This window comes from Lolium rigidum, chromosome 1, assembly GCF_022539505.1.
Source record: "Lolium rigidum isolate FL_2022 chromosome 1, APGP_CSIRO_Lrig_0.1, whole genome shotgun sequence".
Taxonomy (NCBI): Eukaryota; Viridiplantae; Streptophyta; class Magnoliopsida; order Poales; family Poaceae; genus Lolium; species Lolium rigidum.
Window position 1 is genome coordinate 187,760,027 of NC_061508.1, and position 18,785 is coordinate 187,778,811.

Here is an 18,785-nt window from a genome sequence, read left to right on the forward strand (position 1 = left end):
GTCCAAATGGTATGATTAGCGTATCCCGAGACTACAAGAAGGCTCATGAGTGCGAGTTGGGCGAAGCCGCCTTCGCAGAGTCTGTGATATCTGGAGAGGAGCTGAAAGGCTACAGAGCCGCGGTGGATCCGACTGAGATGCAGACCACCAAGAAGCAGATCTCCGAACAGAAAAACTCCTTCAAGGCCGCGATAGAGACCAAAAAAGTCAACTTCAAGGAAGATGACGCTACCAAGCAGGTCTCGGTCGGAGCCAACATGGACCCCAAATAGGAAGACGCGCTCGTCGAGTTCCTCCACGCTAACATGGATATCTTCGCATGGCAACCTTCTGACATGTCCGGAGTACCAAGGGAACTCGCCGAGCACTACCTCAACATAAACCCAGGGGCTAAACCGGTGAAGCAAGCTATGCGACGCTTTGGAGACAAGAAGCGCCACGCCATAGGAATGGAATTAGCAAAGTTACTAGAGGCAGGTTTTGTAATAGAAGTTATCCATACTGATTGGGTCGCAAACCCCGTCCTTGTACCCAAAAAGAATTCTGAAATACTAAGAATGTGCATCAATTACTCCGGCTTGAACAAGCATTGCCCGAAGGATCCGTTTCCCTTGCCGCGCATTGACCAAGTCATTGATTCGACGGCAGGGGTGGAACTTCTGTGTTTTCTTGACGCATATTCCGGGTATCATCCGATCCGGATGAAGAAGTCCGACCAAAAGGCGACCTCGTTCATCACCCCATTTGGCACTTACTGCTATGTTACTATGCCCTTTGGCTTGAAAAATGCAGGTGCCACCTACCAACGTACGATGCAGCGGTGCTTGAAGGACCAAATTGGCCGGAACGTGCACGCCTACGTCAAACACATCACGGTCATGACCCGGAAAGGATCCGACTTGATCAGTGACCTTACAGAAACCTTTGAGAATCTCTGACGGTACAAGATAATGTTAAATCCGCTGAAGTGCGTCTTTGGCGTTCCAGCCGAAAAACTCCTTGGCTTCATCGTCTCTAATAGGGGCATTGAAGTTAACCCGGAGAAAATCAAGGCTATCATGTGCATCAAAAGGCCAACTTGTCTCAAAGATGTGCAACGACTAACTGGTTGTGTCGCAACAATCAGTAGGTTTGTTAGCCATCTTGGCGAGAAGGCGCTACCCTTGTACAAGCTATTGAAGAAGACATACAAGTTTGTCTGGGACGAGGCAGTAGATGCAGCGCTTCAAGGGTTGAAGGAAATACTCACCTCCCCACCTATTCTAGCAGCGCCAGGAGAATCAGAGCCTATGCTCCTTTACCTGGCAGCTACCAACAGAGTCATCAGCCTCGTCATCGTGGTGGAGCGACAGGAAGAAGGACACGAGTATGGAGTCCAAAGACCAGTCTACTACATCAGCGAAGTGCTGACGGAATCCAAACAAAGATACCCTCACTTTCAAAAGCTAGCCTATGGAGTATTCCTGGGTAGCAGGAAGCTGAGACACTACTTCCAGGAGCATCCAGTAACAGTCGTGAGCAAAGCTCCGCTGTCAACGATTCTCAATAACGCTGACGCAACAGGACGCACAGCAAAATGGGGCATTGAATTATCCGCCTTCGAAATCAACTACAAAGCCAGGACTGCGGTTAAATCCCAAATCTTGGCAGATTTTTTTGCATATTGGACAGAAGCTCCGGATATAAATCTGGAGCCGGAACCAGAGACATGGGTTATGCACTTCGATGGATCCAAGCACCATCAAGGCTCAGGAGCTGGAGTCACCCTGAAGTCCCCTACCGGAGAAGAACTGCAGTACGTTCTGCAGATCCACTTCGAAGCTACAAACAACATGGCGGAATACGAGGCTCTACTACACGGTCTGCGCATCGCTAAGGAGATAGGGATCAAGCATATTATTTGCTGCGGAGATTCCGACCTGGTGGCACAGCAAGTAGCCGGAACCTGGGAACGCCAGAAACTCCGTCATGGCGGCTTACGGAGATGAAGTTGACGAGATCGCCAAGTGCTTCCTCGGATACGAAGTCAAGTACGTCGGGAGAGACGACAACGCAGCGGCGGACATGCTATCCAAGCTCGGATCCGGCAGGAAACCAATTCCGCCTGGTATTTTCCTGGAGCATCTACGGATACCCTCGATGAAGGGCGCTAACCCGGAAAACCCAGATGTGGCAGTATCTCCGGCTAGAGAAGTGATGGCCATCATTCCGGCCTGGACGCAACCTTTCCTGGACTACCTCATCGATCAGAAGTTGCCAGAGGACGAGGTCCTCGCACGACAGATCATCAGACGAGCAAGATCCTACACAATAGTTGATGGACAACTCTACAAACGAAGCGCAACTGGAGTATTTCTCAAGTGCGTCTCCAATCAAGATGGCATTGAAATCCTCAGAGAGATCCACGCAGGGGATTGCGGGCATCATGCCGCTCCCAGGTCCCTCGTTGCCAAAGCTTTCCGGCTTGGATTTTACTGGCTCACAGCTAAAGAAGATGCTGATAAGTTGGTAAAAACCTGCCGAGGTTGTCAGTACTACGCTACCCAACCAAACGCGCCAGCCCAAGAGCTGAAGACCATACCTATCACCTGGCCGTTTGCGGTCTGGGGGCTTGATATGGTTGGTAAGCTAAAGAAATCAACTCCTGGCGTTTTTGAGTACCTCCTGGTCGCTATTGATAAGTTCAGTAAATGGATCGAGGCAAAGCCAGTGAGAAAAGCCGATGGTGCTACGGCACTCAAATTTGTCTGCAGCCTCGTGACGAGATTCGGCATCCCGCACAGCATAATCACAGATAATGGCACGGACTTCGCCCAAGGAGAATTGAAGGATTAATGCCATGACGTTGGGATCCGACTAGACCTGGCATCCGTGGCTCATCCACAGTCCAATGGTCAGGTCGAAAGAGCCAATGGACTCCTCTTATCCGGAATAAAACCGCGCCTTGAAGAACCGTTGCGCCGCGCAGCTGGAGCTTGGGCTGAGGAGTTAGACTCCGTCCTGTGGAGTTTACGAACTACCCCCAACAGGTCAACAGGATTCACTCTGTTCTTCCTGGTATACGGATCCGAAGTTGTGCTCCCCTCCGACATCATCCATGATTCAGCGCGAGTCTCCGCCTATAATGAAGAAACTGCTGACGAGGCCAGACAGCTATCTGTGGACCTGATCGAAGAAGCTCGGAACTTAGCATACCAACGTTCCACCATTTACCAGCAGAAGCTCCGACGCTACCATAGTCGTCGAGTTCGCAATCGCTCGTTCATGGCCGGAGACTTGGTCCTCCGCCTTCGCCGAGTGAAAGATCATAAGTTGCAATCTCCATGGGAAGGACCCTTCGTCGTTAGCAAAGTGCTTCACAACGGATCGTACTACCTTGTCGATTTCCGAGAACTAAAGGACAGACCTGCTAATTGGTACCGGAAACGCAAGCGGGGGGATCCGGATGACATTTACGATGAAACAGAACGTCCTTGGAACATTGCACAGCTACGTCCTTTCCACACTTAGCATAGAATTACATACTTTGTAACAGTATTATACATGATCAATGAAATAAAGCTTCTGGTTCACTCTATGAGTCATTTACCTCCTTTACTTGTTCATTTTTAGATCGTGTATGTTTTCCGACTAAAACCGCAGAGCTGGATATTTCCGCCTAGGCGTGTATGAAAGTTGTGATTTTCAAAAATCGTCCCTTAGGACGTAAGCTTAAGTTTTCTGGTGGAAATATTTTCTGTTGCGAATTCGTGGATTCCTAGTAGCGATTTCTGGCACCTTGGCTGGGGGCTTGTTTCCGCGGTTATTGACGGATCACTATTGGGCTTCGTCACCGCTGGCGAGCGTTTCCGGTTAAAAGGTCTTCCGGCTCGCGGAAGGTCAAGCGAGTAAGCCGGAAAACATAGAAATCAGCACTTGCTTTCCAACAAAACGAAACATGTAAATAATATTAAAGGATAGCGGGATAAGTTGTTTCCGCCCATGCATAACTGTTTCGTCCCTAGCTACTTAAGAATTTAAAGTTATATTACAAACCCTCTCGGGGCCAAAATGATGCATTGTATTTCGTCTTCCACGCAGGAACAAGTTTTTACTTCTCCTTAGCCGGAGAAGTTTCCACATTGGCATCAACCTTTTTTGCGTCAGCCGGAGATTCCTTCTCTGCGTCCTTGGCAGGAGAGGAGACATCTTCGTCTTCATCCTCTTCAGCTGCAGTCGGAGAAGTGGCGCCGCCTTTGTCCTTTGAGCTCGTCCAGGTATACTGACTTCCGGATTGGGCGGGCCTGGTTTCCGCTTCGCGTTCCTTCAGAAGCTCAGCTTCGAGAGGCTCGTCAGCAGGAAGAACCGCCTTCTCATAAAATTCATCATGGCGAATTCTCCGGGCAATGCGCGTATCATAACCACTGACTCGCGTCAAGAAGTGCATTGACATCCGCATCCGGAGGAACGCCAGCGAGTGACCCGGTCCGGATTCAGCTTTGGGTTATGCGCTAAGCACATTGCCAAGGACATGGCAGCTGCACCCCGTGCCGAAGAAGATTGCAGGTCCACAACCAGCTCCGGAAGCAAATCCATCCTCTTGATGAGCTTGCGCACATCGCAGGTTCGGCTCTTCTTGATGTTGAGGTTGTGACAGATTTTCCTGGAGGCGGAGATGAGATCCTTGCAGTCTTCACCGGCTAGCTGCAGTAGGTCATCGCGCGGGAACTGGCTCCGACGTTCCTCATCATATCCAAGTGGATCTGGAAGACGCAAGTTTTGATAAGTACAACAAGTTAAACGCAACATATGCACTATCATACGAGTTTCAAGGACATACCCATGACGTCGGAATTGAGCAGGTCCCAGCAACTCTCTGCTGTCTCCATATACTTCCGGAGTCCACCCAGCTCTTTCTGCTGCTTTTGGATGGTGTCGCTGTCAGTTCTTCTTTTAAGCTCGAACTCACCCGCCTTGCGAGTAAGCTCCAAGTTCTTCTCAGCAAGCTTCTGTTCCGCCTCTGTGAGTTTTGCCTCAAGATTCTTCTGTGAGGTACGCAGAGTTTCCAGCTCGGAGGAAGCTGCAGCGAGGGATGAGGATGCACCTGCTCAGCATTAGTAAAACAACAGGTTTGAGATGCGGAAAATAACCCACAGGAAAGCGAGTGTCGGAAACCAACCTTGGGCTTCTGACAGTTTCTTCTTCAGATCGGCGTTCTCCGTTTGGAAACGCTGGATCTTCTCCGCCTGGCTGATGGTAACACGGCGCTGAAGCGCAATATTCTTGTGCAGCTCGTAATGAAGAGCCTTCTGTTCCTAAAAGTCCAGTCAGTGCCGAAGTAAGTTCCACATATATTTTATGGTTAAGTCTTTCTAAAGCATTGACGCTGGAAATTTTTTTCCGCCATCATGCTTGGGGGCTACCACGACATTTAAATCTTCCTTCAGTTTGAGTTTTCTCTAAAGTATTCAGACGCTAACTACTATAGTTTCCGCCTAAATACTTGGGGGCTACTGGGGAGTTACCTTTTGCTTGCAAACAAGCTTGTCGAGGAAATGGCCAACGTCTTTCTTGAAATCCTGGATCTCCGACGTCTCGACGTCTGGTTTACCCCAGGCATTGTTCAGCATCGCGTTGAGCAAATCTTGCTCCAGCTCCCACTTTTCCGCCTCTGATAGTTTGTTAAAAAAATTGTGGCGTAGGCTTTTGGGGGTGGAAGTAAGGTCAGCCGGATCTCCAAAATTCTTGGGGAAAACGACCATGTCACCAGCGGGGGCTTCAGCTTTGCCGGAGGAATTGACTTCTGCTTCCTCCCGACCTTGTCCTTCAGTTTCGTCGTGGACGGGGCCCTTGCCGCCGGAACCATCTCCGCCCGCTCTACCGCTACTAACCGGAATTATTTCCGGTGGAGTGGATGCAGCAGGAGCAGGAGATTGATCCGCGGGAGGAGGAGAAGGTTGTGGGGAAGCTTGCGGAGCGCTTGGCGGAGCTGGCGTTGAGGGGCCAATGGCAGGAGATTTCTTATGCATATACTTGGTAATATGCTCCTGAACGTTGGTCCGCGCGGTGGTGGGGTTCGGATTCCTGCAAGCGAGCAAAGGAAAAGTATAAGTAACACAACTTACCAAGACAAACAACGCGCATTACTCGGAAACTTACGCTGCGCCCGGAATGTTGGGACGCGAGGGCCTCCCTGCTGTCGAAAGCATCTTAAGGCGCTCGCGCTCCGCCTTCTTGGAGTCAAGCGGAGGCGGCTTGGTCACCTTGGGTTTCTTGGCGGAAGCCTCGCCGCTAGCTCCGGCTTCGGAGCCGGAGACTTTGGCGCGGGAACGCTTTGAAGGTCGAGGAGCAGCCTTTCGGGGCGCTTGCTCTTCTTCCTCCTCAGGGTCCTCCGGATCCTCCTCCGCCGATTCACCGCTAACGGGGACTCGGAGTATGTTGCGCAGGTTCTCCTCCGCCAAGGTATCCAGTTGCGAGGAGGGTGAGCAAAACAAGTTAAAACATTTAGAAGATATGAGAAGTTGAAGAAATGCGAAGGAATAAGTGCTTACCGGAGGACACTTCTCGTGTGTGCTGATGTCTTTAATCAGTTCCGGGACCGGTTGGCCCCGACCTATTTTCACCAGTGTCTTAAATCTCCTCTTGAGAGAATCAGCCGGAAGATCATGGCGAGTGACCCGGAGGAGATCATCCGCCCCAGTATAAGCGCACATTAGGCGTGCGTTGTAGCGCAAAGGCTGGATTCTCCGGGTAAACCAGCTGAGTGTGAGCTGAGCTCCGGTTAGTCCGTCGTGAACTAACCAGGAAATCCTCCGCGCGGCCTTCTCCAGTATTGGCGTTTGGGCAAGCGTGGGAATGAAGCTCCAGCTCGCCAATTCTTCCGGAGGCTTGTTGCTGAAGGGTGGAAGTCCATCGTGGACATTCGGAACTGATGCATTCTTCACGTAAAACCATCCGGCGTTCCAGTACCGGACGGACTCGTGGGAGTCGTGAGGCGGATACATGCGGCCGGAGCGGAGCATGAATGTCATACTTCCGCAGTTCAACATGGCCTTGTATTTCGTCTCCTTCTTCACTCGGAAAAAGAATTGCCACAATTTGACATCTGGTTGGATCCCAAGATGCCCCTCGCAAAGAGTTGCGAAGTTAGAGAGTAGGAGGTAGGAATTGGGGCAGATGTTGTGGGGCTGGAGCCCATACGTGTCAAGGACGGAGAGGAAAAACTCCGAGCAAGGGAGCGACAAGCCGCGCTCAACCCACGCCTTAGTCATAACTCGTTCGTCCGCGTCGAGTTTGGGGACGACGGAGTCGCGCGTGAAACTCCAGTGTTCGGAGATCATGCCCTCGTTTTGGAGCTCTCTAAGCTCCGCATCTGTGGTCTCGCAGGGCCACCATTGACCCCTCACCCCTTCACGACTCCGGGCCTTGGAAGCCTTCTTGTTTTCCGCTTCCTGGACCTTGGCTGCCATTCTAGCTTGGCCTTGGAGCTCTTCTTCGAGTTCTTGAGCTGTTGGGATCTGGCCTAGTAAAGTACTGGAAGAGGCGGAGAATGGTTGAGCAAGCCTAATGTCGAAAACATATGGTGGTAGATATGCAATGGGATCCGGACAGATTGGTTCCACGGCACTGGGATCCGGGCTACTCGGAGAACTACCAGTGCAGTGAGGAGAACCATGAGACATGCTTCCGGCTGCACCCATGCGAGCTAAGTTGAGTAACCGGAAAATCTACACTACGACTACTTCTTCTTCTACGAGACCGGTGCACGTACCGTCAATGGCGCGGCGGTCCGGTGAAGCTCCGACGAGGTGGAGGTCGCTGAACTAGTGGTTTCAAGCCTCCGATGACCACGAATCGGCGGCGGAGTCGATTTCCCGATCAACCGTGACGATTTCGGCTCGAGGAGAGGCTTGGAACGGCGGCGCGCGAAGCTCCCGTGAGAAAGGTTCGCCGGAGTGGAGATCTGCCGGGCGGCGCGGCGCGAGGAGGAAGATGAAGTGGTGAGGGTGCGGTGAAAGAATGAAGAATTACCGAGCCGCGGGGTATTTATAGACCACGCGCGGAGATTCGGGATTCGGATCCAACGGTGGAAACGGAACGGTCACGCCATCAGATGGTTGACACGTGTTTTAGGTCAAGTGCGGTAAAACGACGTGGAGGTAACTTAACCATGCGCTCCCGAAATTTCCGGCTAAAGATTCGCCTCTTCGAAAATTTAGCGCGGGAAACAAGGAAGTTGCGCGCGGGAAAGCCAGAAACTTCGTTGCGTTACCAATTCTGAAGATAAGAGATTTCCGAGCAGATGAACCCGGAAACAAGTAAAAGTTTTGAAGCTCTTCGTGATTCTCTTCGGATCCAAGCTAATAAGGTCGGAGGAATGATGAATCTCGGAGAACTTCGGGGGCTACTGTTGTGGGTATACTTTATGGGTATATCAACGGCATGGCCTAGATCCGGCAAGCCCGGGTGGCCCATAGTTGGTGATGAGGCATGTGGCCCATCGGGCGGCCCAGTTCCTGTAGATCATGAAGGATGAAGTCCAGCCCAGGAACAGGGAGCCGGATCTCAACCGACCTACGAAGGAGGCCAGATCCGTGACGGCCCATGAAGTATCCGGATCCAGCACGTTCTTAGAGGAAGGCGGATCCTTGACGTACACGGCAAGACATTGTACCGTAGTTAGACAACTTGTATTCCGGCTAGGACTCTCCATGTAAACCCTAGATCCGTGCGCCTTTATAAACCGGATCCCGGGAGCCCTACAGGCACAACCACAACTCATTGTAACAACGCGAAAGCGCCCAGATAATTCCAGACAAGCAGCAGCAGGCCCTGTCATCGTGCAGGTGTTCCGAAGCTGGGTAAATCGCGTACCACCGTCCCGTGTGCACTCCGCCCTATGGCCCCTACTTCTTCTCCCCCTCGTGAGGATCCCTCCTCCGAGGCACCGTCGATTAGGCAACGACACATGTGTATAAATAGCCCCACGCGATTGGAGACCTACAGCGGTGCACACGAGCAGCGGCTAAAACCTCTAGGAACATCCTCACCTAATAGCTTGACATGAAGAATTAATGCGAGGTAGTAAACGATGAAACCACCATGCTCGCCTTCATTGACAGATGTGAAAGGGGAAGATCTTCACGATTGGCGATATTGTAAGACTATATGAGATCTATATTAAATCCATCTTTTGCAATGTTTATGATCTTTGATCTCGTTATGAGTGATTAGTCCTCACCGGTTGCTATTGTGTTGAGTTCGAATAGGATTTTATCCTTGTTCGCATTTCTTGCCTCGATCTAAAGACTTGTTAGGTACCCAAGTTCCGAGGATCGATCAAGCTATTGAGGGGGTATGAGTGGTGCTTCAACCTCTAGATAAAAAGTCAGTGACATAAGGGATTAGTAGAATAGAGGACCTGAGATCCACATGGGGTAAAGGTAACATAATTATATGTAATTCTTTGGTCTATTTAATTACTTAATGACTGCTTAACACCCTGGGTTGCAGACATTTGGTAGTGGACCAAAAGTCTATAGCGGTGGTGGCTGACAAAAGCTATAGAAAATTAGGACGTGCCTCCCATAATATTTATCCTTATTTAACATGACTCATGTTATGCTTATTATTATCTTTATCTCATATGTACGCATAGTTGCAGGTGAATTCTAGGCCCTAGCCTATCTTCATCCATAGATATACAACAAAAAGTTAAGCTGGAAAGGTTCGGTAACAGAAAGATAACTAAGCTCTCGAGGTTTCGACAAATAACGTAATCTTAGACCAAACCAAATTCTTCCCAAGGTTCAATTAAACCTATGGTTTCCACGAAAAAAACTACTATACTGCTTCCGTAATCCGGATCGAATGTATCAACCCTTTTTTTGGCGTTGTTGCCGCGAAGCAAATCTCGCTACCCTGGTGAGGTTACTAGAGACCTTGCTAGTTAGTTTTATTTATATTTTATTTTATTTATTGTTATAAGTTCCCTATTTGCTGTTAATTGAAAACCCAAAAATATTATTTAATATTTTATCTTACTATTCTTGTTATTCGTCTTAGCTAAAAATTAAGAATTTAAAAATATGGCACAAAATAAGCTTGGGGAATATATTACCTCCAATGATGATTACATTCATGCACCTATTACTCAGTCCACTGTCACAACGGAGAACTATGAAATCAAGCCTAACTATTTGAGCTACTCGTATGGAGTATATATACATAAGTTATCCTTACATAAAACGAGAGAATGACTCGGGAGTGCATGCTTTCCCGTTAAAAATAAAGACATTTGAAACGTCAAAAAAAAAACTGAATCCCTATATGTACATGTCAGTGTCCATGTCTTATGTGCAAATGTAAATTTTATGGAAAACCACATTTTTGTGGCCAGTATAAAAAGCAAATTTGATCCTCAAAAAATTGATTTTGACTACGCCGATTTTGCTTTTCTACTCATAGCATTGCTTTTGAATTAACTAGTCTATATACTAGCTCGAGACTGAAATATCAACAAAATAAGTGTCGCAAGCTTGGAACTAGCCCCTTTTAAATAGTTTTAGGTTGATTTAGAATTAAGTTAGTTCTAGATCGATTCTAGGACAATGAGATTTACATCATGATACGTGTACATGAGAATTAGAGATGTGTGTGCAATTTCCATCTTTATTTGCATATGAAATTGAGCGACATTGTCTGACCGAGAATTCAGTAAGTTATATGCATGTCAAGGGAGAAATGCATCATCCATCCCACGGGCACGAAGTAACTAACATGGACACCCCACGAATTTTATAACATGGATAAAAAATCGTTGTATTTAATGGTTGAAGTATCCGCGTGTGTCATTCGGATTTGTATTGGTTAATTAACATGGATTAGTGAAACATAAAAGGACTCTAGCTACTTGAGGCGCGTACGACCGGGCTGATGATCTAGATAGTCGGTTAATATTGGACGGTAAAGATTTCTCTTCCATCTAGTTGCACTTTATTAGACTCCTCACATATGTCATATATATGTGGGTATATCCGCTACACGGTGGAGATAATTTCATGGGGATAAACACCGTTCGACTCTCCATCGATTCCTGAGTTTGGTGGTGTCACGTTTGAAAAGCTGGGAGCTTGAGAAGATTGAATACCGATAGTATATATCTCTAAGAAGAAGAAAAAAAATGAAAAAGACGAGATAAACCGTACAATTCAGTTTCAATCCGGTAATTGGTTTGAAGAGAGGACGTGCGGGCCCAGCCGACGCCCCCACCAGCCTTCCAGCTATATAAACAGAGCCCTGCTCCTTCGGCCAAAGCCACGCTTCAGTTTGGATAATACCTACGTACATACGTGAGCACCGCGGCGTGATCTCCCGCCTCCGGGCGCCCCCGCCGGCGGCGAGCAAGATGGCGGCGGCTGAAGGTCTTGAGCGGATCAAGAACGAATCCGTCGACTTGGTGAGCTACTTTCCGCACCAGAAATTATCTGTCCATGAGTGGTGCACGCATGCAGTCTGATCGTGTTGTCGATCTCTTTTCTCACCTTCTATCGGATCAATTGTTCTATGAGAACAAGAGCATCGATCGAGTAACGTTCAGAAGATGTAAACATAGATCGAATCTACTTTGCTGTGTTTGCACATTATCGCTTCACGGGATTATAGCTAGCTAAAGATGCATCTTGCCTTTTTGTTACTATTTGATTCACGGGCGAGTTCAAAGGCACCGATCGATCCGTCTAATTTTCACGCTTTTTTTGTGATCTTCAACCACTGCGCGCGCTTTTTTCCCCATCTACCATCATCAATGCTCATGATTACACGTCTCTATCTGAAGATAGATTTCAGAGTATTTGCTTGCAGTTTACACGAATTGCTCATTGTAATTGTGTTTGCTAATCTGTACGTACGTGCTTTTGCATTGCAGGAGCACATCCCAGTGGAGGAGGTGTTCCAGAACCTCCAGTGCGGCGAGGAAGGCCTCACCACCAAGGATGGCGAGGAGCGCATCGCCATCTTCGGCCCGAACAAGCTCGAAGAGAAAAAGGTTCGATTTAATTGATCTCGTCGCCTTCCTTGAATTTACAAGATTTTAGATGAGGATGCTTTGCGTGCTGTGAGTTTGCAACGACAATTAGAATTAATGGAGGTGCGTGTATTTTTGCAGGAGAGTGAGATTCTAAAGTTCCTGGGGTTCATGTGGAACCCGCTGTCGTGGGTGATGGAGGTGGCGGCGATAATGGCCATCGCGCTGGCCAACGGCGACGGCAAGCCGCCTGACTGGCAGGACTTCGTGGGCATCATTGTGCTGCTCGTCCTCAACTCCACCATCTCCTACGTCGAGGAGAGCAACGCCGGCAGCTCGGCCAAGGCGCTCATGGCCAACCTAGCCCCCAAGACCAAGGTGCTCCGCGACGGCAAGTGGAGCGAGCAGGACGCCTCCATACTCGTCCCCGGCGACATCATAAGCATCAAGCTCGGCGACATCGTCCCGGCCGACGCTCGCCTCCTCCTCGAAGGCGACCCGCTCAAGATCGACCAGTCGGCGCTCACCGGCGAGTCACTGCCCGTCACCAAGAACCCTGGCGACAGCGTCTTCTCTGGGTCCACGTGCAAGCAGGGCGAGATCGAGGCCGTCGTCATCGCCACCGGCGTGCACACCTTCTTTGGGAAGGCGGCGCACCTGGTCGACAGCACCAACCAGGTCGGCCACTTCCAGAAGGTGCTCCGCGCCATCGGAAACTTCTGCATCGCCGCCATCGCCATCGGCATGGTCGTGGAGATCGTCGTCATGTACCCCATCCAGCACCGCCGGTACCGCGATGGCATCGACAACCTCCTGGTGCTCCTCATCGGCGGCATCCCGATCGCCATGCCCACCGTGCTGTCGGTCACGATGGCAATCGGCTCCCACCGGCTGTCGAAGCAGGGCGCCATCACCAAGCGCATGACGGCCATCGAAGAGATGGCCGGCATGGACGTGCTCTGCAGCGACAAGACCGGCACGCTCACCCTCAACAAGCTCAGCGTCGACCGCAGCCTCATCGAGGTGTTCGCGGCGGGCGTTGACAAGGACGAGGTCCTGCTTTTCGCCGCAATGGCCTCGAGGGTGGAGAACCAGGACGCCATCGACGCCGCCATGGTCGGCATGCTCGCCGACCCGAGGGAGGCCAGGGCCGGCATCCGGGAGATTCACTTCCTACCGTTCAACCCCGTCGACAAGCGCACCGCGCTCACCTACGAAGACGTCAATGACGGCGCATGGCACCGCGTCAGCAAGGGCGCTCCCGAGCAGATCCTGGACCTGTGCAACTGCAGCGTGGTTGTCAAGAACAAGGTGCACGCAATCATCGACAAGTACGCCGAGCGAGGCCTCAGGTCTCTCGCGGTGGCACGGCAGGCGGTGCCGGAGAGGAGCAAGGACAGTGCCGGAGGGCCGTGGGAGTTCGTGGGTCTTCTGCCGCTTCTCGACCCGCCGAGGCACGACAGCGCCGAGACCATTAAGCAGGCTCTCAGCCTCGGCGTCAATGTCAAGATGATCACCGGCGATCAGCTCGCCATCGCCAAGGAGACCGGCCGGAGGCTCGGTATGGGCACCAACATGTATCCCTCGTCGGCCCTGCTCGGCCAGTCCGTCGACAAGTCCATCGCGTTGCTCCCCGTGGACGAGCTGATCGAGAAGGCCGACGGCTTTGCCGGCGTTTTTCCCGAGCACAAGTACGAGATTGTCAAGAAGCTTCAGCAGATGAAGCACATATGCGGGATGACTGGGGACGGCGTCAACGACGCGCCTGCACTGAAGAAGGCCGACATCGGCATAGCCGTTGCAGATGCCACCGATGCCGCCAGGAGCGCCTCTGACATCGTGCTCACCGAGCCCGGGCTCAGTGTCATCATCAGCGCCGTGCTCACCAGCCGTGCCATATTCCAGAGGATGAAGAACTACACCGTGAGCATCATCTCCCCCTCTCTGCTCACATTAACATCATTTTATCAAGTTTTATCCCACAATTGAAAATAATTCCTGATTGTTGCCCTTGTTGTTTGTTACTCTAGATTTATGCGGTGTCGATCACTATCCGTATTGTGGTAAGTAAAATTGTCCTGAAATCATCAAGAATCGATCACCTCTATATATAGTGTTGTGTGCATTGGACTTGATTTAATTCGTTTTCTGATGTCGAACTGCAGTTGGGCTTTATGCTGATAGCGCTTATCTGGAAGTTCGACTTCTCGCCATTTATGATCCTGGTCATCGCCATTCTGAACGACGGTGGGTTTGGACACTCAAATTCCATATGCCAAACATGCCAATGTCTCACCAGCCCCTGAATCGTCTAACCCGTTCATCTGCTTAAATAAATTCAGGCACAATCATGACGATCTCCAAGGACAGAGTGAAGCCATCGCCACACCCGGACAGCTGGAAGCTGAAAGAGATCTTCATCACCGGCATCGTGTACGGCACCTACATGGCCGTGATGACCGTGGTGTTCTTCTACGCCATGACTAGCACCAACTTCTTCAGCGTAAGCATTGGCCAACCACTAGAAACTAAAGCACACGAAAGAGCAACAATGCTTGTAGCATGGGGTTGATGTTGTCTTGAAAGATGCTGATCATCAATCTCGTTTCCGGATTGCAGGAGAGGTTCCACGTGAGGTCGCTGAGGGGCAACAATGACGCGATGATGTCTGCCCTGTACCTGCAAGTGAGCATCATCAGCCAGGCCCTCATCTTCGTGACCCGGTCGCGCAGCTGGTGCTTCACGGAGCGCCCAGGCCTGTGGCTCTGCTTCGCCTTCGTCCTCGCGCAGATCGTAAGTCCACCACACTGCAATCGAGTGATGAACATAAATGATCGAGTTTGTATTGCGTTCACCTGTAACCGTTCCTGTTGTTGCCACCGCCATTGCAGATTGCCACTCTCATTGCCGTGTACGCGAACTTGGCGTTCGCGCACATCAGAGGCATCGGCTGGGGCTGGGCGGGCGTGATCTGGCTCTACAGCTTCGTCACCTTCATCCCCCTAGACCTGTTCAAATTCGGCATCCGCTACGCCCTCAGTGGGAAGGCATGGGACACCCTGTTCGAGAACAAGGTACACGATCTGTTTAGCTATACTCATCGAAATGTTTGGCATTGTTGTTCATGAATCCGCACCACACACGCAGATCTTCTTCACGAGGAAGAAGAACTATGGGAAGGAGAACAGGGAGCTCAAGTGGGCGACGGCGCAGCGGACGCTGCACGGGCTGCCGACGTCGGAGCTGGACAGCACGCAGCAGGACAGGAGCAGCTACGGCGACTTCTCGGAGATCGCCGACCAGGCCAAGCGCCGGGCGGAGATGGCCAGGCTGCGGGAGCTCAGCACGCTCAAGGGGAAGGTGGAATCGGCGGTGAGGCTCAAGGGTCTCGACGTCGAGACCGTCGACAACCGCCATTACACAGTTTGATCCATCCGCAACGGCGGTCGCACGCGTGGGGGACGGTCTGCCTCGTACTCGTTGCGCATTTTCAGGAGCGGTACCGATGGAACAACGTCGCCCTGTGTAAATTTTAACGTTTAGGCTGTCCGATCCATATGTTATTAGTGGTACTATATACCATATCTTTTCTCTTTTATTATTCAAAATTAAAGACGATGTGCAGTTTGTATCAGATCAATTTGCTTAATTTTGATTGAACGTTCTAGACAGCCACTTATTACCGCAAATTTGTAGTCCTTGCATTTTATATTAGTTGTTGCTGATTTAGTACAAAATTGATGAACTTTTCATGATTTCATTGACCCATGCCATTAAAAGAAGCCATTGGTAATGTACAAAGTACAAACTTGGTTGTGGTTTATGATGGTTTGCAGCACATGGCATTTGTCAAAATGAGAAAAACAATAACCTTCATGGGTGAACTCTTGCAGAGATTCTGCTGCCAAAAAATTGTATCACATATTCACATGTCCCTTCTTTCTTCGGAGTCCAAATGGCATGCATCAGTTATCCCATTCTATTTCTTTAACGCGTTTGATTTCTTCTTATTCTTAGAAGGGTAAAAAGGTAGCCAGCAAGGTGGCGGTTAATAAGATTTTGGAACAAATCCATGTGGGTTTTGTATCGAAGAAAAGACTCCCCACCAATTTTGACTTATAGCGAACCAGTTTCATGTAAACTTGTTTAACGGCGTAACCACCTAAAAACTTTTATTTTGTGGTTTATCTATAAGAAAAATAATGGGCACTTTATTACTCATAAAAGCAATTACACCCGACCTCTGCATAGCTAAGATGCACACAGCCATTTAAAAAGTCTCAAAAGTTTGGAGTGCTAAAAAAGCCGAATTACATATCAGACATGAGCAAATGTAAAACGCCTAAGATGAAGGCGGAGGCCCAATCCGTAGATTATGCTGTCACCCATGTAGGGAAAAAGTATCCCTCGCAGTGTCCTCCAACCGTGTACCGGCCTCCGTAAACAGGTCGCGGTTCTCCACCTTCTGCAGCGCAGTCCACGAACGGAGAGTAGCGGCACAGCTGTAGATAACCTGCAAGAGAGAACAATTCTTGTCATTAAAAACTTTGTCATTTCTACACAGCCATAGCGATCATATAATGGCAAGCGTCCCCACCCTAATAAACGTTCTAAATCTGTGATCGATCCCATGAAGCCAATTATCAAAGATGTTGGCCACACTAGTCGGGGGATACAGATCAGAAGCTATTTGAATGCATGATCATATAGATCTAGCAAAGCGACATTGGAAGAGTGTTTAATTGTCTCATTGTGTTGACAAAAACACACTGCGTACTCCCATGCCAATTGTGTTTCACAAGATTATCTTTGGTTAGGATTACTCCTCGACCAAATATTAGCCAAAAATCTTAGTTTTGAGAGGTATCTTCATCTTCCAAATCTTCTTATTTTTATCAACTGGTATTTCCAGTTGGATAATGGCATTGTACAATGAACTTACAGAGAATTTTTCATTGGATTGTAAGTTCCAACAAAATTCATCTTGTCCTTCAGACAACTGGATGGATTCCAAACGCATCAGTAAGGCATTCCATGCAAGAAGTTTCGGACCGATTAAATCTCCTCTAAACGTCACTGTCGGAGGTGAGGTTGCCATTACTAATGCAATGGTATCACTTTTGCGACGAACAATGATGTATAACGCTGGATATTATTCAGAGAGAGGTCTATTCCCTAGCCATGTATCTTCCCAGAACCGTATCTGCGATCCATCCTTAATAATGAAAGTACCATATCTGAAGAATTTTTTTCTTCATTGCCATTAGGCCAGGCCAAAAATGCGAGTCTCCCGGTTTCCAAAGGATCTGGGATAACGCTTTGTCACCGATGTACTTTCTTCTAACCATGATTTGCCATACGTCTTCTTCGGTTAGTAGCTTAAAAAAGTCACTTACCTAATAAGGCTGAGTTCTTGACCTCAAGGGCGTGAACTCCTAGCCCACCCATATCTTTAGGTTGGCATACGACAGACCACTTGACCAGACGATATTTCTTTTTTTTCACTATCCCCTTACCAAAAAATCTTGATCTATAATAATCGAGCTTGTGTAACACATCTTTTGGCAAAATTAAGAAGGATATCATATACAACACCATATTGGTGAGTACTTAATTAATGAGAACCAATCTTCCTCCAAGGGATAGCATTTTACCTTTCCAACTACTAAGTCCCTTCTGAAGTCTTTCCTCGACTAGTTTCCACTCAGCCATCGTTAATCTCCGATAATGAATCGGGATGCCTAGATAGTTGATAGGAAATTGCCCTTGCCCACAGCGAAATAGTTCCGAATATTCGGCGACTGAGCCCTGAGCGTCGCTAAAACGGAACAATTTACTTTTATGGAAGTTTATTTTGAGTCCCGATAAATGCTCAAAAGCAGCCAAAATCAGCTTTAAATTTCGAGCTTTATCGAGATCATGTTCCACAAATAAAATTGTATCGTAGGTGTATTGAAGGATTGATAAACCACCATCTACAAGATGTGGGATCACTCCTTCAATTTGACCATCAGCTTTACCTCGTTCGATCAATATAGCGAGCATATCCACCACAATGTTAAATAAAAGTGGTGATAGAGGGCCGCCTTGGCGTAAACCTTTTCGTGTCTGGAAGAAGCGTTCCGTATCATCATTGACACGAATCGCTACACTTCCTCCATACACAAAATTATCAATCAACGCTCTCCACTTCGGTGAAAACCTTTCATCCTGAGTGTCTGATGGAGAAAAAAACTATTTGACTTTATCATAAGCTTTCTCGAAATCAAGTTTTAAGATTACCCCATTCATCTTTTTGGTATGTTGTTCATGAACCGCCTCATGTAGAACCACAACCCCATCTAGGATATTGCGTCCTTGCATGAAAGCGGTTTGCGGCGGCCTTACCACATGATCAGCTACTGTATTCAGTCTAATGGTGACCACTTTCGTGAATATCTTGAAACTTACATTTAAGAGGCAGATGGGTCTATATTGTTGGATCCTTTCTGCCTCTTTAACTTTGGGTAACAAGATAACCTCACCAGAATTTAGACGAAATAATTCTATCTGTCCAGCGTGTAAAACAGTAAACATTTCTAGAAGGTCGCCTTTGATTATATCCCAAAAAGTCTGATAAAATTCAACGGGTAAACCATCTGGACCCGGGGCTTTGTTATGTTCCATTTGGAAAATAGCCTTATTAACTTCCTCCTTCGAGTAAGGAGTCGTTAAAATAGCATTCTCCTCCTGAGACACTGGGGTATATCTGCTATTTGGGACTCATCCTGAGAGAAGGAAC

The 18,785-nt window shown here is 48.8% G+C and overlaps 1 protein-coding gene across 1 annotated transcript; it reads left to right on the top strand.

Annotated features, from left to right (window-relative positions):
- The first annotated feature begins 11,336 nt into the window (after nt 1–11,336).
- LOC124686280 (plasma membrane ATPase-like) lies at nt 11,337–15,684 on the top strand. Its single transcript, XM_047220257.1, has 9 exons — nt 11,337–11,437; nt 11,906–12,025; nt 12,146–13,927; nt 14,035–14,067; nt 14,170–14,251; nt 14,347–14,507; nt 14,624–14,797; nt 14,896–15,078; nt 15,152–15,684. The coding sequence occupies exons 1-9, from the start codon at nt 11,387–11,389 to the stop codon at nt 15,431–15,433; spliced, it is 2,868 nt and encodes a 955-aa protein (XP_047076213.1). The 5' UTR covers nt 11,337–11,386; the 3' UTR covers nt 15,434–15,684.
- Nucleotides 15,685–18,785: the final 3,101 nt, after the last annotated feature.

What these genes read in the sequence shown, in the direction of transcription:
- LOC124686280 (XM_047220257.1), top strand. Translation starts at nt 11,387, where the DNA reads ATGGCGGCGGCTGAAGGTCTTGAGCGGATCAAGAACGAATCCGTCGAC. An exon ending in CGATCACTATCCGTATTGTG is followed by an intron (nt 14,068 to 14,169) that starts GTAAGTAAAATT and finishes GTCGAACTGCAG; the next exon opens with TTGGGCTTTATGCTGATAGC. An exon ending in ACACCCTGTTCGAGAACAAG is followed by an intron (nt 15,079 to 15,151) that starts GTACACGATCTG and finishes CCACACACGCAG; the next exon opens with ATCTTCTTCACGAGGAAGAA.